The sequence below is a fragment of the Grammomys surdaster genome, unplaced genomic scaffold, assembly GCF_004785775.1.
Source record: "Grammomys surdaster isolate TR1022 unplaced genomic scaffold, NIH_TR_1.0 224, whole genome shotgun sequence".
Lineage (NCBI taxonomy): Eukaryota > Metazoa > Chordata > Mammalia > Rodentia > Muridae > Grammomys > Grammomys surdaster.
The window spans coordinates 9,435,643-9,454,118 of record NW_021604669.1 but is presented as its reverse complement, the minus strand read 5'-3'; the positions used below and the strand labels follow the sequence as shown (position 1 = coordinate 9,454,118).

The 18,476-nt window shown below is 39.4% G+C and overlaps 1 protein-coding gene across 3 annotated transcripts in view; it reads right to left on the bottom strand.

Annotated features, from left to right (window-relative positions):
- The window catches only part of Adcy8 (adenylate cyclase 8), a 223,030-nt gene that overhangs the window by 77,327 nt on the left and 127,227 nt on the right, over positions 1 to 18,476 (bottom strand). For all 3 annotated transcript variants that reach the window (XM_028773247.1, XM_028773248.1, XM_028773249.1), the window contains exons 6-7: positions 11,679 to 11,837; positions 8,099 to 8,369 (exon numbers count right to left, since the gene is read on the bottom strand). In XM_028773247.1, the coding sequence (XP_028629080.1) occupies positions 8,099 to 8,369; positions 11,679 to 11,837 (430 nt within the window). The remainder of the gene's footprint in view (positions 1 to 8,098; positions 8,370 to 11,678; positions 11,838 to 18,476) is intronic.

Below are 18,476 nucleotides of genomic sequence, written 5' to 3'. Positions count from 1 at the left end.
AGGGCAATGAAACTTTTTGAAAGTCACAGAGCATTAATATTGGTAGGAGATAGCAATTGGGATACATTAACGAAGAACTGGAGAAAAAGTTGTTAACAATCATTGCAATTTATTTAGGAAAGAAAAAGACCTTCATATATATAAATTTCATTGTGCCAAAACAATGGAAGTTGTCCCTTGTGACCTAAGTTTGAGAATAGTTGGGCATAGCTCAATAAAGAAATTTTACCAAGGACATAATTACTCTAGGCATTGGAAAAGTAGGTGCTGGGATCAATATAAAATAAATTTCACTTTCCTTCCCCAAATTAGGAAATTCAGTTCATGAAAAATTAAAGTATTGGCTGTTGTTCTTCAGACCTATTTCCATATGTTTAACGTATTGCACTCAGTCCAGGCCTGGAGGTACTGGCCTGCAAACTCATCTCCTTAGCTACTGAAGCAAGAAGATAGCAACTTCAAGGCAAGTCTGAGCTACAGAGTGGATTTAAAGCCAACTGGATCAACTTAGGGTGACCCTGTCTTAAAATTAATAAAAGAAATGGAATACAACTCAGTGGTTGAGTTTTTGCCTAACATGTTGCAGACTCTGGTCTCCATCACCACTACTGTACAACAAACACCAAAACAAACAACAAGCAAACAAACAAATTCCACCTGTGACCACTTGATTTCTGTTTGTCAGACCACAGTTTGTGACTTACAAATACTAAATCAATCCACAGTGATAGAAGAGTGTATGAGATTTCCTTGTCAATATGTTCCCTTCAGTATTGTCTGTAAAGTAACCACAGGCTGTGTGGTGCCCATTTGCCAACTTAAACAAAGGTCTAATGTAATTCTGTAGATGCAACATCAATATATCTAACTGTATCTCTTCCACTTACATCTACCCAAGAGCTTCAGGGAAGGAAAGGGAAGGGTAATTAGTCAAGGTTAATGGATCCACTTGTCTGTTTAATCGACTAAATACTCAATGAAAGGCTTCAAATCAGCTCGCCTTTCTGAACAGTGAAAAACCAGATCCTCTAATGACTCCTTAGCTGAACTCGGCAGCTGTTTTCAGAGTTAAGCTCAAGGGAATCTGGGGTTCTAATATCAGGAAAAGCTGTGTTACTGAAAGATTATAGAATAACTCCAGGAAATTTCTCAAAGTCTTCTGTATTCTCAGCATCAACCCAGTAGCTATCTCATCCAGAGAACACCAAAACCCAATATAATAGTAACATCATTAAAAACAAATTACCCATGGAGAAAAATTTGCTTCTAATTTTCTGCATAATGAGATGGCAGATGAATAGAAACAGCAGAGCCTGAGAAACCATATCTTTCAGTACCACCAGTGTCTAACATTTTGGGTGTTTTCAGTGGAAGAACTTTAAGGTTAATTAATGTGTAGGAAAAGAGAATCTCATGCTTTGGTTTGGGGCAGTGGAAAGCCAGGCTAAGGGAATGGAGTTGCTTTTGCCTTCCTTGTCATCATGCTTTTTTTTCCTGGCTTACCTCTTCTTGTAGCTCTCAGCTTAAACATCACTTTCTTGGAAAGGTCTTCCCAGATTCCCTCAGATCAGTTTTCCCTCCTTTATCACACTGTCCTAGAATCATAGCACTGTTCACCCTGACCCTGGTGATGTATCAGGATCTACCCTTAACCAAAAAAATCCAGAGCATTCAGGTGACCATCTCTATTTCTCTGTATCCACACTCACCCCTCACTGAGCCAGCTGCAATCACTCAACAAGTAGACAGTGAACGAAGAGGTGAGAGACACTTGTTCTTCTTGAATGTGACAACTAAAGTAAGTTTGAACTTCACATGCTCTTGTCTTGAGGGTAGACATATACATGCAAAAGGGCCTGGGGCTTTGTTCATAGCTTAATACTTAGGATCAAAAACAAGGAAAGGAACCAAATCCGAGAGATGTTACTTCATGAGAACAAAATAATAATTTTAAAGAATATTGAAAGAAGGCAAAAGTGCAACAGTGCTTGGGATAGTCATTGGATATTTATCTCCACGGAATCAAAATTTAGTTATACAGAATGCTACAAGAATGATGTTTCATTCTCTGGTTATGGAAGATTTTACTTCAAGTGCTTTTACACTGTTTTAGAATTACAGTTTAAACAAAATACTTATTTTATCCTGTGGTGATTATGAACTGATAAGTCATAGTTGGATTTGGAAGGGAGTATTCTGAAGTAGCCATAACTCATTCAAAGCAGCGCAGACCCCAACACGTGTCCATGGTGGTCAGAGCTTAGAGGAACTGTTGGCTTAGGCATTTTAATTCTGTCATTGTACATAAGTACACTGAGGTGTGGATGGAAAGTGTGGCTACCTGAAATGTCTTAGTAACTTACTAAGTTGGGAGATCAAGGCTATCCTTCCATAGGGCGATCTTTCCATTCTGCTTCTAAGTTCTCTCTCTCTCTCTCTCTCTCTCTCTCTCTCTCTCTCTCTCTCTCTCTCTCCCTTTCTCCACACTTTGGGACCTGCAAAAATTTATATGAAGAACACAAAAGTCATTGCCTTTAGTTTACTATGAGGATCTGGGTAATCAGAACACAGTATTTTAATCTGGACAGCAATTAGATCATAATTCTTCCTTTTCTTCCAAACAATGTGGAGAACTGGCTACAAGAACAATGGAGGCCTGCAGAAGTCACAGGACCTATGGGATGTTCTTGTTTCATCTGCACCAGCCCAGCCAGCACCTCTCTCAGCATTTCATATGCTTCTGATCTCAATATCCTCCAGTCCAAATTGAACTAAGTTGAATGGTTTCTTGCATATTTTGTCACTAGATAAATATTCAAGTGGTGATCAGCTGGCTACATAGCTAAGGTAGAAAGTTTATGTGTGGTCAATTCCTTGAGCTATTGGAGGATATTCTAAATAGCCTGTGAAAGCCTGAGACCCATGTGTCTCAGAATAGACAGACACGGACACACAGACACACTAACCTAACCTATACACATACGCACATAAGCACAAACATCTAGGATTGACTAACTTGAGGAAACACAGTAGACAGTAGAAATTCTGAATAAGCTTAGGAAACTAAAGGAGGAGGTGTGATGTGGTGTGATGGAAAATGCATAGTTTTACAGTGGGTAGACCTAGTTTGGTTCTAATTCCAGCTCTTTTTTTTTGTTTTTGTTTTTTTTGGGGTGCATATCCTTCAGAGAATTAATTAGGGTCTCAGACCCAAAAATACGTTTCTTATGTATAATTCAAGGTAGTGATTGCAAGTTCACTGGAAAGAATGGGCAGAGTGCTAGTGACATGTGGCTCTTGACCTGTACTCTACACAGTGAATCCATTCTCGTTCTGTCTGCTGTATGGATTATAAAAATTGCATTTATACTGAAAGTCTCTATGCATATACATTAGCTTCAAGATAACAATGTCAGTCTCTTGGGTAGAAGTGACTAATGTATACATTTGGAAATACCAATTTTTTTTTAAAGAAAAACTTTAAGTAAGTCTTTTAAAAGGCCATGAGGAGTAGGAGACTAATACACAGAATCTTCGGCCATCCTGAATGTAAAAGTGATGTTTGGGATGGAGGTGACTATTCTGCATTAAGGGAGACAGATTCCAGACTCCAAAGAAAGGCCTTACTTCTAAAACCATAACTCCATGTTTCTTGGCATTTTACTTGCTTTAAATAACCAATTAAAATTACTAGTATTCTTCACAAAAATTTATCAGCAATATAAAAGCTTCACCTTTGCTATCCTCTTACAAATCCTGAGTTTAAGATATATATGTATTTTTTTTTTTTTGGCTAGGACCACTTCAACCCCTATGATCCATTACCCAGGAGTCAGTCCAAGCAGTCTCTTAAAGTCTAAGTCAGATCACATTACTGCCCCACTTAAACCTTCATATCACTCCCCTGGAAATAAAATACAGACTGCAGAAGCCTGAGAAACTATGCTTTCATCTGATCTGTTTGCTCCCATGGTCTTTTTCTCCTCAGCCTGCTATGCTCTAGCCTCGAAGGCTTGCTGTAATATACTACAGTGTTTCTTTCCTCAGAGATCTTGTGTGATTTCTTCTGCAAAATACACTTATCCTGACAATTTGTGCTGAGGGTCCTTTTAGCATTTGGATGAAATCTTTGGGAAGGTGTTTTTGAAAATCCTTCTTGCAGAGATTATGTTTATTCCCTAGTCACATATCCTCACTTCTTCAACACCACTAACAAGTTTTGATACATCTCTGCATCCTCAACTTTCCTAAAATTCAAGTCAATGGAAGACCAGGGCCAAGACTGTGTTTTCACCACTAGATTACCTATACCTAGATTATTGACTTGTTATTTCTTGGTGATCGCAGAAGCGCAAACCTAGTCACAAACTTTAGAGACTGAACTTGAAGAGCAAAATGCAATATTTAATATAAAGCCAAAACATTGTTTTATGATCAGCTTTATTTTGTTTCATGTTTGTTTGTTTGTTTCCTTCTGAGATTCACATAACCTTGCCTTCAAATGTGTGTCATTTCTAACAAATACTCAGAATGTCCATTTGGTCCACCAGCTTCTATGTTTGTAATCTTAAATTCTGGCAGTCCCCTTGTCTTTTAGTTTTCTTACTTTCCAACACTTAGAAACCCAGTATATGGGAGGATCTAGTAGTGACTGAGCCAAAATTCAGGAAGCTCAGATATCAGGACCCTGGGCAGAACACTTGCATATGCCTGGATCCAGGGTTGCAGAGCATTGGTCTTTGGTATGCTCAAGAACAACCTGTGTGTTGGCACCTGGCCAGGCTCAAGTCATCAATTTTAACCCATGCAGATGTACATATAAGAACAGGAAAGATGTCCGACATCAAAATGATGCATACAGGGACTGCAAAACTCACTGGAGAGTCAGGGATCACTTTTAGAGATTCACTTGTTCTTGTAAGCCAATGGTAGATGACTAAAATAAAAGGTTGGAGGGGGAGAACTAGAATTGGAGTTCTGAGAAGCCTCAACTCCTTGCCAGTCAACGGTGACCATCAGGCTTATGACTTCACCATCTCACGAACTCTGTACCTTGTCAGGGATGTTCTTCAGTCTAGTTCCAATGGGCAGTTTTGAATTTCTATGTTATTGTTGATGGTTCCTCACTTTGAAAATGCATTGGTTTCCATAACATCATGTGAAAATGCTGAACTTTCTTCATTTCCGTGACATCATGTCCTCTATATGGCTCCTAATTGCTTTGGGTTTTAGCTGCCTCCTTAAAGAAGTTCTCATTGTTTGCCTTCTGCATAGTATCCCTCAAAGTTTGCTCTTATTCCCCAGCTTTGCTTCCTATACTACCTATGGTTACTATTGTATTCATTCACTGAACAAATTAATCATGTCATATGATTTATTAGCTATCGTCTTAATTTGGACCAAATAATGGTAAGAAAAACAGATGTAATTCCTAGCTTTTTGAAACATACAAAATACTGGCTGATTTAACCTCGAAAATATTTTTTCTTTAATTCTTTCTTTTTTTTTCTTTCTGTAGTTGGCATTACAATAAATTCTCAAATAATACTTAATTGAGTGGATATGTGCAGATTTAGCTATGTGAACATCTGCTGTATACACAACACAGAATATGGCACAGCTATATAATGTCATTAAAACTATTCCTAAGCACACATTGTAAATCAATAGAAGCCAAAACATCTGGCCAATTTGGCTGGAAAAACATCCCAACAAAGCATAAGTATGATTTATCTATATTATGCAAACATTAGATTGTCTGGGCTTCTGTGCAACTGATTGGGTATTTTGGCATAGTATATACTCAGCCAGACCAGTCTTGATCTCTTCCAGGGACACATTAAGTTTCTGAATTGAGCTTATGGCTCACTGATTTCTAGAGTTAAGCATAAGCATAAACTCTGAATGGTTGTGATCATTTTAATCGGCTCAATCATTTCCAAAATGTTATTAGTGACACATGTTTATTCACAGACATCAGCACATATTTCCTGGCTCTTTAGTATGAAGACATACATATTAATTGAAATTATTCATTTAGAAGATGGGACAGCTAAGCTACATTTCCTCAAAACTCTGCCATTGTGCAAAATATACAATTCAAATAAATGGACTATTTTGACATCTTATCTAGTAACCATTTGATGTCATCAGCAAACATCTTGAGGAAATTAGCAAAAGCGTGTTTCAATTTCTCATAAAATTTTTTTCCGGATCAATCAACCATGAAATGAAATTATGCATCTCGATTTCTCTCTTGTGGTTCCTCAGTTATTAGCAGCAAGGGCAGGTACAACTGAGACGAGAACAGTACAGAACTTTTCCAATTCCCCACAACCAGTTTGGATGTAGTTTTCCAAAAGGAAAGATAAAAAACAAAACAACTAGAAAAGAGATTTAACATGAAATTATTGAGGCATGTCAAGGTTAGGATGCAGATATGTCCTCTATAAAAACCAGCATCTGGGCTCCAGCTAGTAATAGACAGAGGGAACTAAAAGGACCCCTTCAGTTGACCATGCATATACTCCAAAAAGTATATATAACATCTCTTTATAGAAGATTGTAATATGTGTACCAATTATGGGTAGAAAATAGGCATTGGAATTTTTGATGACCTACATAGGCATAATACTATTTTATATGTAAATACTCACAAGAGAGTAGTAAAAGCCTAAGGGATTTGCAGGCATGCTGGGTTGGTTCAGTCTGCAGTTTTTCTTGGTAGCATCTGGCATATGCATTGTCTCATCCTCTTTCCCACAGAACTGGGAGGCACTGAAGTTACCCTGGCCTCAGAGTGCTCCATCCGTCTTCAAATGCAGAGAGAAGACTGAGAACCTTCAACATTTGAAATGGCTTTCAACTGACAGATGTTTCCCATCTATGACCTGATGAGAAATAATCAGGTCTATGGGTATAAAAATAACTAAATCACCATGGGACATGGTGACCATGGGACATGGTGCTGCATCACTTTAGTGCAAGCACTCAAGAGGTAGAAACAGGAAGGTCTCTGTGAGGTTTAGGTCAGCCTGATCTACACAGAAAGTTCCAGGTCAGCCAAGGCTACTGAGTGAGACTCTGTCTCAAAACAAAACAAGGCAACAACAACAACACTCTTCAATATCTTCATAAAAACTCAAATACTGTTAACTTGGTCTATGGGCTCCACAGTACTCTCAAATTCTGTTCTGCTCTGGAACATGTCTGAAACATAAATGCCGGACATAGGGTTATTCCACTTGTTTCTTTTAAAAACTGTGGTAGAGTTAGGCCATTTAACAGAATGTTAACTGCATGTGCTCTGTTGAGGTGGATAAAGGGAGACTGCTCCTGAGACAAAATGCTTTGCTGAAGCTCTGTGTGGGAGCTCAGGACTGGCTAGACTTGCTCTGTCCAACTGGGGTTTAGACCTTGTTACACTTTGCCTCTGCATTGCCTCTGAGAGCCAGGGTATCTCACTGAGATTAATATGATAGTGATATCTGAATAAATAATTTTAATAAGCAATTTTGATTATTATTGATTTGTTCCTTGTATGCTGGTTTGGTAGTCATTTCTTTTATATAAGAAGTAAAACCATGCCATGGAAAATAAAATCACATGGGTGGGTTTGAAACTGCATGCTACTCTAGAGACGCCCCATCCCCACTGCCAGCACCACTCAGTGCTGCTTTTCTTTTTCCCCACTGAAGTGCCCTTCCTGATTTTGAATATTAGAGGAAAACTCAGGACTATGAACTAAAGGGGTCATTTTTATATACCTGACCATTTTTAATGACTCTGGGTTTAACTTTTCTAATATGAGAAATACATTTATTTATTTATTTTTGAATGGTTACAATTTTGCTTCACAGGGCATTTATTTTTAGCATCAAAAAAGTAAAAGGGTGTCAGAAACTTGATATTTCTGGCCTTTGCTGAAATTGCACACATAGGTTAATTCTGTCCTGAGGAAATTTGTTTGATCATTTTCAATTACAGTGCTCAGTAGAGAAAAGGTTAAAGATGAATCGGTTTCCTCTGAGGCTATTGGTTGAAGATGCACTCAAGACATACACTTGTTGGTGACTGGAGGAAAGAAGAGAGGACTTACATTCTGTTTGCCCACGATATTGTCGAAAGGCAGTTCTGGGCTCCAGGATCCTTCTGTGAATGTTGCTCCACTGTTTCTCCTGTCTGAGCAGCTCACCGACTCCTTAACTATGTCTTCAGGCAAGGAGAGCAAACTCTCCTCAGGCTGCTTAATCAAATAGGTCTCTATATTATGCTTCCTCAAGAATTCATTCCTGTCTTTACCATGGCCCTCTTCCACATTATAGTCACCATTGAGGCAATCCAGTGTGGCTTTGGAAATGTGAATTCTCCTGTGGATAGAGAAAAGGAGTCGTTATGATTCTTCATGTTGCCTAGTTTGCCTGTGCATAGAATACTGCTGCAACACATTCTGGAGGATAAATTTATTCCCCTCAGAAGTCAAAAGAACAACAAAAATGAAAATAAACGAGAAGTCCTTCATCCAAGGTTACTGTAGCCTCACACAGACAACCCTGATGATGACCATGGTGATGAGTCACTTTTGGCTTTTCCTGCTAACGTCAACACTATGAACCAGTGATTTCTTTTAATGGTGTTGGCTATACTGGAAAAAAACAAATGGTGTAGGTGTTCCCAAATCCCAAGAATAGCTAAATTATCTTAAAGTGTGGCTCTCTTACTCTCTCAGAGCTTGCCCTATCATTTTATGTTCTGTATACCTTTATCGTGTTTCTCCTACTTGTTTAGAATCATCTGATGAACAAGGCTTGGTTTTGTAAGCCTGCAGAGATACATGGAGCATCATTTTTAGAAAATTACTGGAAGATGTGACTCTCCCTCTAATATGTACTGAAGGGAGCAGAGAGCAATATGGGTCATGCAAGGTGGTAACTGTCAGGGCTCACTTACAAACTAACTCACACAGGTAGCTCACAATCCAAGTTTCGTTTTTCTTTTTTTCAATGAAATAATATGTGACTTGATTAGGATCAAACGCTCTTTGTAAAAGCTTCATTTTGTAATTCCTTATCAGGAAGGAAGGTATTTTCTCTTCTCATAACTAAGCCAGGCACTTACTGTGATGAGCAGTGGTTTGTGAAGAATAGCCAAATTCTGAAAGTGGATTTTGTTGCTGGATTGCTGGCTTTCAAGTCTAACTCTGCCATTTTCTAGCTATAGGATTTTGGGTGAGATTACTTAGCCTTTCTGAGTCTATCTGTCACCCACCAACATGGAAAAGGTAAGAGTCCCACCTCATACTCTCATTGTGAATATACAAGAGTCTATTAGTGTAAAGCAGTCGAGACACTACCCAAAACACTATACAGCAACAACAATACATACTTCAAATTGTTTGAAGTATTCTTTAAAATGCCACGGTGATCTCGTTGTGGCGTATTTCATGCCTGCTTAAGTCAGGCTCACAGGGGACAGTCTGCCTTCTGAATAAGGGCTCTGTCACTAACTCAAAGCCCATTGTCAGACCCGCCTTCATTCTGGGCCCCCATGCTGTGTTCAGCTATTCAAACAATCATCATTTCTCTCAATTCAGCACATGATTGCATGCTTGCTAAACGTGTCCTACTTCCAGAGTTAGGTTAAAAGTTTGCTAAGCCAACTCTGTGCTCCTCCGAGGGAATGGACGAAGTGGACGCATAATTCTCTACTTGGGTTTTCTGATTCCAAAAGCAATATATTCAAGTAAACAATGAAGAGTTCTTTCATTTTTGAGTTTCAGGGTTCTTAAGTAAGAGTGCATTATACTTTCAGTACAACCTCTGCTGCCCTTTCTGACCATTTAACCCGTTCTGCCAAATTCCTGCTTTCTGGGGAGAATAGTTCATTGCAGAAATAAATAAAACTACAGATGATGCCTTTCTTCCCACTGAGGGCACATTCTCCACATCTTTCAAACATGTTGATTTCAAGTTCAAGACAATCAAGCAAATGTGGGAAAGCAGCTTCGGTTCTCTTGAGACACCTGCTAAGTAAATCCAAAATGTTTCTATAATATCTAACCTGAATGCACAGAAACTCATCTCCAGCAAAGCAGGACCCCTGAGCTCCCTTCTAAGATCAAGGTAAGATTTAGATGCTTGAATACACAGCCTTTTCTCCTAAGCAAAATGAGCTTCCCAGGAGGCTTTTGTAAAGTCTCATGTCCGATTTCCTTTCAAAAATAACTATAATTAATGCCAACTTCCCTTGGCATTTCATCTGGATGCTACATTGTGTTCAGAGGTACTGATACTTGCCTATGTTAAGCCAGAGAACAGGATCTAAACCTTTATTTAATACCAAATCTTCTATCAAAGTTCTGATCAGTATACACTAGTATACTTTTGATAGCAACGACGGTTCTCATGTTTCCTTTTGAAAGTCTTTGCTGTTTACCTGAGCTTTGAAGTGAGACAGTTTTCAAAGATGATGGTCCAGTGATTTTGTTTTTCTCTAAGGACTTGAATCTGTGCTCAGAGAATAACCTCGTGTTGCGTGTCAGGTAAACCTGACATTGTCTTATGATGTGATCATGATAGCCATGATACTAAATCTAACAATCTTGTATTTACTTTATCTAAATACTAGCTATGCAGCCAAAGGTTTGTTTGTCTCATGAATTTATTCATATGATTGGAGTCTCCTCCAGCCCTGGGTAAGAAGCATTTCTTTCTTCTCTCTTCTTGTCTCGCTCTCTTCCTCCATCTCTTCTCTCCCACTTTCTTCCTTCATCCTGCCTCCATATGTCTATCTTTTTCATTTTTTCTCCTACTTTAGATAGCAAGGCTTGCTCAGGGACAATGAATATATACTGCCCTATCATGGTAGCAGTGTTAGGTGGAGACAGGACCTTTTCTTTCAGGATCTCTTTGAGATCTGTGACTGAACTACTACAACCACAGCCATAACTAGTGGCTCCTGAGCATGGAAGAGAAAGGATTTTATATGTGTTGCCCTACTTAATAAAAACTCAAGAACAGTCCTCGCTATAGTACCAAGAGTAGCTGTATCACTGTTACCAAGACACTCATTAGAGAGACGTACTGCTTAGGTCCCGCCCCAGACACACAGATTTGGAAATTCTGAGTGTGAAAATCAGAGGTCCATGTGCTACTTTAGTACTGCTTTCCAGTGGACCACCTCATCCTGGAGTTCAGTACTAACCAGTCCTGCCAACTAGAGATGGAATGCAGATGAGTTCTCAAAGAAAGCACTGAATTTTTGGAACAGAGTCATGTACATATTGGTGGCCAATAGGATTTAACCTTAGCTGCCCATTAGGACTGATTTAAAAGCTTAAAATTGATTCCAGTCAGATTTCACTTTTAATGAGCCAACATGAGATCTGGTCATGAATATTTTATAATGTTGTGATTCTAGTATGTAGCCAAGTCAAAGAACTGATGATTAGCAGGATGAAGACATAAACTCCTCATCAGCCCTCTTGCTTTATTGCTTTTGTCATCTCTGGGGTATTTCCTTAGAGTTCTCAGCCATTGCTGCGTGATGTCTTACCATCTGACCTTCTCCTAGACAACTGCTTCCAGAGAGTCTGTCCTTGACCTCTGTGTACTGAAAACCTGGTATTGCAAAGTCAGTCAATGAAAGAGTTAGGTGAGAAAGGGCTTCTCTTTGCTTACCCAGGGATTCCTCCTGATTCAAGTTTGTTTGCTATGTCTACATCCCAAGACCAGACATCAAACTGCCACTTCCTCAGGCCCAACACACCACATAGCACAGAGCCTGAATGGATTCCAATTCTCATGTCAACATCATGCTTCGTTCTGGATCTCACAAACCTGTTGACAGGTGAACAGAGAGACAAACTCATTAAGCCAAGATGACCATCACTGGGCTGATGAGGAAGAACTAGAGCTGTCTACTCCATTGGTTTCTCTCTTATTCAAATGGTCCTTTTTCTAAGAAACTGTCTGAGTTCCCTAATAAGTGGAAGTATTCTGTTATTGTCTGAAAATCTTTAGATTTGAACAATACTTTTCAATGTTCTTATTAACCTTCTCTCAAAACTTATTTTGTAGTCATTGTCTCATGAAATGATACCAGGAGTGGTTGTACCCAACTATGAATAAACTTGGGGTAGTTTGTTAACCCAATATATCAGTGCACACTTTATTCCCAACCAAAAGCTTTATAGTTTTCTTCTCATATAGTTAGACTTCTGTTAGAACTTTTGCTCAATCAAGCCTTGTGTAGTCTGGGGTCTCCGTTTCTGCTATTGGAAATGGCTTCCAGCTATTCCTTCCAAATATAAACATAATCTCATCACTCAATCATTTCCTGATTGAAACTTTTTCCTTATCTCTTACTCCTTACAATCTAAGGCCTAACTAGTTCACTTATAGGAAGTCAGGAAAAATACTGGGTCCCCATATAATGCATTTAGATATTAACCTTGAACAGACTTCAGTACCCTTAATCTTGGTCCTAACCTTGAAAGGACTTACTAAGATTCTTTACTCAGATTGTCCATATTGCGTTGTATTCCATGGACATTGAAGAAGCAGCTTGAGCAAAGAGAATGATGCTGCCAGGGTAGGAATTTCTCCAGGTATAAGTATGTTTATCCCTCCTTTACTCTAAAAGCATCTTGGGCAATTCTAGTTTATGATTAAAAGATATTCCTGTAGAATTTCAAATGGTAGAATACAATATTTCAGAAGTAATATAACTTGGAATCTTTTCATTGCCACAAAGATATAATGTCTATGGAGTGTGAGTCCATTTACTAAATATAGAAAAATATATTTTCTTCTAAGGAGATTGTAAGGATAACTGATGGATGTCAAGGAAGAAGAAAATTTACCTGGCAGACTTATCTTTTTCCAAAGATACTTAGAACTGTCAAACTAATGTGAAGGTTTCTCCTTTTTCATTGGTAAAAAAGACCTAAAAAATCTCTAAACTTTCTGATTTTTCTATAACATGCTGTCATTAATAATATTCCCTCTCAGAAATATTTGAGAAAGATCATTTTAATTTGCCACTTCAAACTAAAGCTCCATGGTTACACACACACACACACACACACACACACACTCACACACACAGAGAGAGAGACACACACAGAGAGAAACTAATTTGTAAATATGAATACACTACACTGAGGTGAACATTTAAAAGTGGAAGTTTGAAAAATATTTAAAGGAATCTTGTCAAACCCCAGCTATATAATTTACCAAAATCTTTGCACTAAATGTCTGTAAATCTTAAAACAACGTTTAAAATAAAGAGCTTTGTCTGTGGAGTGTGAGTCCATTTACTAAAGATAGAAAAATACATTTTCTTCTAAGGAGATTGTAAGGATAACTGATGGATGTCAAGAAAGAAGAAAATATATCCGGCAGACTTACACAGCACTCTATTATAACTGATTGTATATGTGTATATGATATATATGTATATGATATATATGTATATGATGTATATGTATATGGTGCATATGTATATGATGTATATTATGTATATGTGTGTGTATATATGTATATATATATGCATGCCATGACAGCCAAGGACATAGGTCTTATGAGATCTGTCTACCTCTGCAAGATACAGATCAAGCTCCAATGACCTTGAAATCCTGGTATAAAATAATTAAGCTTGGGACCTGACTCTGGGCTCACATACATGAGGTCCAACTGACGATGGCTTGTCTTAACAGTTTTTTTGACTTTATGGCAATACACATTTCTTTTTGTTCATTATTCATTAGAAACCATACTTTGAGTTCTGGATTCCAATTTTAAATTCTGGGTCAGGAATGTGTACAGCAGTCTCTTCACTGCTGGGCACAGGCAGCAAGAAGGAGCCCCCTCTCGACCATGTGATGCCGATAACAACCAGTTATTCCTCAACGGTGGAAAACTCTTGCATAAAACTATGGTGTCTGGCAGATGAGGTGTTTGAAAACATTCTCAATTTATTATATTTTCTGGGCTTCTTGAGATGCAGCCCTATTCTAGCCTGAGGGATATCTGTATAATAATTTAAAAATTATATTCAAACTCATTGCTCTTACTCAGAACTGGGAGAACAAAATGTTTTGAATTATAAACATATTTCAAAGTATTATTCATTCAGTGTTGCTCATATGTGTTTAGAACTGTATTTGTGAAAATGGCTAGCCTATCAGGGGGACTTGTCTATGGTGAGGCCACTTTTCTCTCTCTCAGCAAGCATGTATTGTCACTCTTCATTTAAATGGACACATCCACAACACAACTCCTATACCGAAGGCTCAGGAAAATAACAGGGTTAATTAGATAATAAGAAGCAGGGACCAGGACAGGATGTCCGTAGTGAAATCGAGCTTCTTAACTGTGATCCTTGGATCAGGACAATGAAGGGTTCCTTTCCATTTTTCCCATCCCATAACAGATATGAAATGTGAGTGAAAAAATATCAGCTATTCCAACCACAGAGCTGTTGGGAGACATATGTCATTGTTCTGTCGGGAGAAACATCTACCATAACCATACTTTGGCTTTGAAAAGGTGTGCTTATTAAGCATGTAGCAAACCCAAGAAAAAGAAGAAACAGCAATTAGCAGTTAGATAATATCATGATATTGGGTGAGCACAACACCAGGGGAAATCCCTTTAAGTTAGTCATATGGAGACTCCAGCTGAGAGTGCTGGGCAGAGCAGAGAGAGTTCCCTTCAGGTAAGGCTTTCTAATAAAAGAAAAAAAAAACAGTGAACAGGAAATAGGTAGCAAAATATCATCAAATTAGGTTCTTATAACATCTAGCAAAGATGACTCGGGAATCCCTGTTGAAAGAGTCAAGGTTAAGTTCCCAACTGAAGATTTCTGAGAAATGCAGAGAATTCTCTCCCCATCTCAGTGTGCCACACCTTGTTCCCACAGAAGATATACCCTTTATTCATCCCTATTTTTAAGGTTGCAATGTTTTTTGCATACCCTCAGCTGTTGGATGTTCTCCTTCTGCTGTACTACAGGGTCAAGAACCCAGCCTGCTCCTGGATAAGGGATGCCAAGACATTTGTGATACACATGCTTAGGTCTGAGACAGCAGGTTCTGCCTCTTCTACCTGGAGTAAGATCTCAACAAGTGTAAACATCACGTGACCATTTAACCAATGTACTTTATATCACAATTATTTCAACACAAATTATATTATCCTAACTGATAAAACCATCTGTCTGAACATACATCTTTTTCACTACATGATTGTTACTATGGCTTAAGGGTTAGTATCTTGTGCTTTAACACCAGTCTATCGAGTTTGTGTCTTACTCTGCTGATCACTGGCTGAATTCCCTTGGGAACTTATTTGATTGCTTTTTACTCCTTTTATCTGAAACTCGAAGATGTGAATAATATTATAGAAATTATGAGAGAGAGAGAGAGAGAGAGAGAGAGTGAATGTGTGTCTGGAATACTTGGTTTCTGATTGCAGATGAGGGGCCAGCATCTAGGAAAGTAACTAGGTTTTCCTGTAGCCACAGAGTCAATAAGCAGGATTCCAGCACTAAACGGGTACCCCAGAGACTCTGTTATAAGAAAGTACAGTGTGTGGTGTGACCCCCTAGGCAGGTAGCTTAGGCTGACCTAGAGGTTCAGTGATTGTAAAATGAAGCATGCCTGTGTTGCTGTGGAGCCTCAAAGGGGATGACAGATGTTAAAGTGATTTGCTAATGAATATGAGGGAGTATTATACAGCACGCTGTGCTAATATCATTAGGTAATTAACACTATGTAGGAAGGCACTGGAGTGTCTTAATGAAAGAGAGATTTTTCATTTTCTTCTATAAGATGAAAGTCATAAGGACACTTAATATTTCCTCAGCTCATTGCCTCTATTTTCTTATGTTTGAGATTTGATTTAAGTAAAAGCTAAGAATAAAACTATGTAAAAGTAATGAATAATGCACAGCACAGACCCTCTTTACAAAGAACCATCAATACAGTGTTTCTTTTTTTTTTATTGGATGTTTTATTTACATTTCATATGTTGTCCCCTTACCCCATCCCCCACCCACCCAGGAACCCCCTACCTACCCCGCCACTCCCACCTCCCCACCCTCAAAATTCCCACCCCCTGGGGCATCCAGCCTTCATGAGGTCAAGGATCTCTTCTTCCACCTATGCCCAGCAGGGGCCTCCGCTCTTACATATACAGCTGAAGCCATGGATCCCCCCCAAGTGCTCCCAGGCTGGTGGTTTAGATCCTGGGAGCTGTGGTTGGTTGGTATTGTTGCTCTCCTCATGGGGCCACCAACCCTTTCAGCTCCAATGGTCTTCACTCTAACTCCTCCATTGGGAACCCCATGATCAGTTCAATGGCTAGTTGTGAGCATCTGCCTCTGAATACGTCAGACTCTTGCAGACCTCTGAGGAGACATCTATATCAGGCTCTTATCAGCATGCACTTCCTGACTTCCACATCAGCATCTACCTTTGGTGACTGCACATGGGATGGGTACTCAGGTGGAATGGTCTTCAGACGGCTCCTCCTTCAGTTTCTGTCCCTCACTTTGTCTCCATATTTGCTCCCTTGAGTATTTTGTTGCTCCTTCTAAGAAGGACCGAATCACCCCCACTTGGTCTTCCTTCTTCATGAGCTTCATGTGGCCTGTGAGTTGAATCTTGGGCATTTCAAGGTTCTTGGCTAATATCCAATAATCAGTGAGTGAATACCATGTGTGTTCTTTTGTGATGGGCTTACCTCACTCAATAAACTCGAATGGCCGAGGAGCACCTAAAGAAATGTTCAGTATCCTTAGTCATAAGGGAAATGCAAATCAAAACAACCTTGAGATTCCATCTCACACCAGTCAGAATGGCTAAGATTAAAAACTCAGGTGATAGTAGATGCTGGCGAGGGTGTGGAGAAAGAGGAACACTCCTCCATTGTTGGTGGGACTGCAAGATGGTGCAACCACTTTGGAAATCAGTGTGGCAGTTCCTCAGAAAATTGGACATAGCATTACCTGAGGATCCAGCTATACCACTCCTAGGCATATACCCAGAAGATGCTCGAACATATAACAAGGACATATGCTCAACTATGTTCATAGCAGCCTTATTTATAATAGCCAGGAGCTGGAAAGAACCCAGATGTCCTTCAACTGAGGAATGGATTCAAAAAATGTGGTATATTTACACAATGGAGTATTACTCAGCTATTAAAAACAATGAATTAGAGAATTTCCTAGGTAAATGGATGGAACTAGAAATTATCATCCTGAGTGAGGTAAGCCAATACAGTGTTTCAAGACCAGCTCTTAGGAGTCTGTGCACCTTGTCAGAGTTCACAAGGAAGTTATGGTCAGCACTTGCTTAGCTCTTCCATTGAGGAGCCCCAGATGAGTTGTTCTGTATTCAGTCAGCCATAATGAAAGACAATGATTACAGTTCTCTTGTATCATCAACACCCCGTATCCTCTCTCTTCTCCATCAACTTGATGTTCCTGAAGGCAGAAGCTTTATATGTTTTGTTAGTACAGCACTTAGTATATAAGTCACCTTCACTCCAAAGTACTTATTGTGTTTTTTTTTTTTTAATTTTTTTATTGGATGTTTTATTTACATTTCATATGTTGTCCCCTTACCCCATCCCCCACCCACCCAGGAACCCCCAATCCCCTCACACCTCCTCCTTCTTCTTTGTGGATGTAACCTCTATCTACCCCCCCATTCCCACCTCCCCACCCTCAAAACTCCCACCCCCTGGGGCGTCCAGCCTTCATGAGGTCAAGGATCTCATCTTCCACCTGTGCCCAGCAGGGCCCTCCACTCTTATATATTCAGCTAAGGCCCTGGATCCCTCCATAAGTGCTCCCAGGCTGGTGGTTTAGACCCTGGGAGCTGTGGTTGGTTGGTATTGTTGCTCTCCTCATGGGGCCACAAATCCTTTCAGCTCCTTCAGTCTTCACTCTAACTCCTCCATTGAGAACCCCATAATCACTTCAATGGCTAGTTGTGAGCATCTGCCTCTGAATATGTCAGACTCTTGAAGACCTCTGAGGAGACATCCATATCAGGCTCTTATCAGCATGCACTTCCTGACTTCCACATCAGCATCTACCTTTGGTGACTGCACATGGGAAGGATACTCAGGTGGAAAGGTCTTCAGACGGCCCCTCCTTCAGTTTTTGTCCCTCGCTTTGTCTCCATATTTGCTCCCTTGAGTATTTTGTTGCTCCTTCTAAGAAGGACCGAATCACCCCCACTTGGTCTTCATTCTTTATGGACTTCATGTGGCCTGTGAGTTGCATCTTGGGCATTTTAAGGTTCTGGGCTAATATCCAATAATCAGTGAGTGAATACCATGTGTGTTCTTTTGTGATTGGCTTACCTCACTCAGTATGATAATTTCTAGTTCCATCCATTTACCTAGGAACCTCTCAAATTCATTGTTTTTAATAGCTGAGTAATACTCCATTGTGTAAATATA